At 29.7% G+C, this 4,792-nt stretch overlaps 1 protein-coding gene across 1 annotated transcript in view; it reads left to right on the forward strand.

Annotated features, from left to right (window-relative positions):
* Positions 1-3,734, forward strand: part of LOC117104072 — a 43,739-nt gene extending 40,005 nt beyond the window's left edge. The window contains exon 5 of the mRNA XM_033244734.1: positions 2,589-3,734. Coding sequence (XP_033100625.1) covers positions 2,589-2,633 — 45 coding nt within the window. The 3' untranslated portion in view covers positions 2,634-3,734. The remainder of the gene's footprint in view (positions 1-2,588) is intronic.
* Positions 3,735-4,792: the final 1,058 nt, after the last annotated feature.

Raw genomic sequence — 4,792 nt, forward strand, 5'->3', positions numbered from 1 at the left:
GGTATATATATATATATATATATATATATATGTAAATTCGGTTCAAGACATTATATTTATAGACTTGGTACCCTATTATGTAGTATCTTATGTAATACTATATATAATAGTTACAACTTATATATTCATAAGTATGAGGTACAAGATATTATATAAAATTTTATCAAAACTAAAGAGCTACATTAGCAAACAATATATTAAATTACAGAAAATATGAAAGGAGGCTGCCATGTGGAAAATATACATAAGCCCCATCCTGTTTTAAGTACTATCATCCCACTTTCTCAAGTTTGATTAACCACAATACTGGTCGTAGTGGAGTGAATATTGCATATAAGGAGCCCGGGTATGATTAGCAATCAAACTTCTACAATCAACTACAGGTATATGTAATACGACAATAGGTAACGCTTTAGGGATATAGGTGATGGTAATTAGGACTAGATTTAACTATTAGTTATTATAATTGTTAATTGACATTGTACTGAACTTCTCATCTGATATCACCGTCGCCATTACTAGAGGATTTAATTCAATCTTTTATCAATTTGATATTATGTGGTTGCTTAGCTCTGCGCTAAGCTTTCATCCTTAACAATAGGGAATTGCATTCAGTAGTCATCTTCGCCCAAATCGATTGTCTTATACATTATCGGCAGTTTGATACTCTCTGTTGTCAGAGTATATCGTAAATATTGACTTCGTTTCTACCATGTTGGTATTAAACAATTTTATGATTCTACTACTTCATAAAGTAACGGAAAAGGAAAGCTAAAGTCTATAGGTTTAAGTTTATAAATCGACCTACTGTATTATAATTGAATCGCATTGAACCGCTCATTTTCAAAGGGATCAATTAATTTATCAACTTCCGATAAAACCACAATTCAGTTGCGAATTTACATTCGACCTATTATAATTATACTGTTAAAATGAATAAATTATAAATTGTTTAATTATTTCATCTTATTTTATTTAAAAAACACATTTAACAGCAATTTAATGTAAGTTACTCTATAGTAGTAGAGCAGTATTACTGAAATATTAGTAAAATATTGTAGAAACGATGCAAATAACAAAGTGTGTAGTATCGTAGCACATGGATAAGCTGGGTTTTTTTTTTACTCATCTGTGGAATACTTTTCTATATTTTGATTTACTTTAATTTAAAAAAAACCCACATAATTTAAATGATTTACAGATTGCGCTTGAAGAAACGAAGTCAGCCTAATTTAATTACCGAATATAGATTGTTCATTAGATGTGACAAGTATTTATTATTGCATGTATCATAGTAAGTGTAGAAATTCAATTAGGCTAATATGGTACGATACTTCTTGTTAATGTTACGTGCAAGTTCAAAATTAGTATTGAAGTTTCTCATTAATAGAAGCTTTTACTTGCAATATCATGCAATTATATAATACCTAGAGTATGAAATGATACAAAAAAAAGGGTAAAAAAATAAAAGTTATCATTTTCATATTCTGAAAAATTCTTCTGAAGCTACTTAAAGAATAATTTTCCTGAGAGGCTTTAGACATTTAAAAATAAGATTGTGTTTTGTGTGAAAGAAGTTCTAATAGTGATCAATTGTAGAAAGAAGCCTATCATGTGTGATGATTAGAAGCCCGTTCTGCAATATATAGGAATTACATACAATTGTCAATGACAGACAAAACCGTATACTCTAAAAGAAATTATAAATAATCCGTTTTATACACAGACAAATATTTTCTCTTAAAGCTCATATTTTTCCAGTAATGCGTTGGGTAAATCTAAAGAGCGGTAAATGGTAGGAAGAAGCATGTCTTGTTAGATAATTATAAATGTTATGAGTGCTTTGAAAATGGTTTCTTTAGTGCATCATGAATACAATTATTCATTTTTATTTCATTGCAAGAACTTTGTATTTGAAATCACTTGAATTCCTCTTCTTATTGAATTTAGGTATGTGTTCTACTTGTGCATTTTTCGAGTTATCCTTACCATGAATACCATAGACTCATTCTCCGAATACAACGAACACAATTCATCGTTCATGAGCACACTAATGTAAAGAGTGTGGAAATGATTGTACCATGTAATTGATGTTTATGTCAATAATGACTGAAGGATCTCCACAGAGAGAAAAAAAACAAATGTCTTGTTAAAAAGTCATCATAGTTAATAACTGTACAAGTTCCGTCAGCATTGATTATCTAAGAACGCTTATCGTCATATGAATTGTATTTATATTTCATCGAATTCACTTATTTAATAATTTATCAATTAAGAAATACCTTGTAAAACTTTAATGATATTAGGACTACTTATGTTTATTTAATATTGTTTTCAAAATTATAATATGAGTTGACCACTTTTAATAAATAGGCCAACATTATAGTTCGAGTATTATGTGAGAAGAAAATATTGGTGTTATTGAACACAAATTCAAAGACACCAGATTGTATTGATTTAAGCTGACGAATTACTGCTACTACCACTACTACTACTAATACTACTTCTTCAATATTCTGTATTATTTTTCCTATCATAACAATATTGAAAATTAGAAGCCCTATTTAAAAACCTTTTATTTCTTTCAGGTTTTGAAACTTGGATTAACGGATGTTGGATCAGAGCGAAAATGAGTTGAAACACAAGACATTTAAATTATGTTGTAATTATCAACTCCATGGAACAAAATCACCACTCACCTTCTTAGTTTTGCTTAACACAATATTTTAGAAAGCAAGCTGTAAAACTCAACTATAGAAAGTTATATATTTTCACAATAATTATTTATCAAAAACAAAAACTGCACGGGTTTAAATTGATATCATAGTATTTAGTTACCGGTATCGATTGGAACTGTAATTATAGCAACTAACACTTTTAAGAATTTCACTCACTAATTATTGATATATTTTAGTGTTATCAATGTGTTTCTGAATAACTAGTATTGATGTAATGATCCGTCAGGTTTCTACTGGTGCGGTAGATTCGCTTCAGCGCCGTGTGACAGGGAGTGAATAATAACATTGTTACCTTAAATAACCGGGTAGATAACTCGGGGCCATTTATTACAGTACATTTACAAGGTAGTTTAGGTTTCTTGTTGCACAACAAATTGCGAAATTCGAGAAATGAAATCCAATCAGTGGATCCCGTGAAGGGTGCACATAGTTACACGCTGATGACGTATATGTTGTAGTCTGTATGGCGTGGGTATTTTAAATCTACTTGTAACTACCTGTGTAAAAAAGATTATTAATTGGTATGTGCGTCATCTGATTTTAGAGGCGGAAAGATTAATGGTTTAGATTATCAATTTCATTAGTTGGTTATGTTTTGTGTGAACATTTAAAAAGTACTAGAATCACATTCAAGTGCGATTATAAGTTATTTTACAAAGTGTCACATAGAAGGAATCCCCATTACCTAACTTTAACGTTCATTAATCTATTGTAAAAGAAAATTATGGAAGTGTGATCTCCAGTGTAAAGTACTAGTACCCATTATCTTTAATTACATTTATTTTTGTGAGGCTTATTCAAAATTTGAAGACCAAAACAAACTATAGACCCAAAAGAAAGGGAAGTAGCAGATACGATGATTGTATATATTTATGTAGCATAAAATTATAAGACCTAATTGTTAACATTATAGAACATGTTGGTGTAAGTATAACTCTTGAGAATAACTGCTTGTATTATCAACGTATTTAATAAACATTCAAACTGTGCACTTGACAACTAGTGTGAGAAAATTACTTTCAGTCGAATAAACCTCATGCTGTTGGATTATTCATGGTATAACTCGACACTTGAAGAAAGTTCGCCACATCGCTAATTAATATGATCAGAATATATACGGCATCACTACCTACTTCAACAGGCAAGACGTCATTTTTTCCCTTTTTCTATTTAATAGTTATTTCGTATTAAAGTGGTAATTTGTTAAAACTGTTTAAATATAAAGTGAATAACTTATGTAATGGGAGATTTGTTAATTAATAAATCTCATCAAGAATTTAAAATTCATATTGATCAGCTGCTAGACTAAATCGAAAAATGCCATTATTATAAGCAATGATATTATTAAATATGTAACTTAATTGTCTACATTTTCCACAAAAAAAAATCTACCGTACGTTTTAATTTTACTAACTTTGCCCTAAAGGAGACGAAATAATGTACTCATCTCGATATAATAAATTAATGGTGTTTGAGTGTGTGGCAAAATGAGATCAAAGGTTTTCCGATATCTCATGGCTGAATATTAATTGAAACGTAGAAACTTAACTTTTGACACAAAGAATTCCAAAATGCTTGCGTATTTTCTATTTAAAGATTGGTCCCAAAACTAGTAGATGACACTAATATAAAACATGTATTCTAGATACGGGAATAAAAAAAATGTAATAATAGGCCTATGTAATACAATGATTACGGACAATGGAACAAGGTTGTGGTTTTATGAGGGTTTTCTTTTTATGTTTAGGACAACTATAATATCAGGTATGAGGGCTGAACTTAAATTGAGGCAAAAAAATAAACAACGTTGGTTTAAGGGTAAGATAAACTTGAAGAAACGTTTTTGTTGTTTTTTTAATGGAATAGAAGAGGAGATGAATTAAATTTGTGGAGCTGATACATTTGTTTCAGAGGATAGGGAAGAGGCTTAATCCAAATGCAGTCATGTATTCCAATTCAATATATGCAAATTATTGAGATTCAAATAGGCGTTTAAAAACTTGGTACTTGAGGAGAAAATAACGTAAATTTAGACATAATAGACAATGTAAGAT

This window comes from Anneissia japonica, unplaced genomic scaffold, assembly GCF_011630105.1.
Source record: "Anneissia japonica isolate Jap-2015-1 unplaced genomic scaffold, ASM1163010v1 scaffold287778_len1315358_cov176, whole genome shotgun sequence".
NCBI classification, from domain to species: Eukaryota; Metazoa; Echinodermata; class Crinoidea; order Comatulida; family Comatulidae; genus Anneissia; species Anneissia japonica.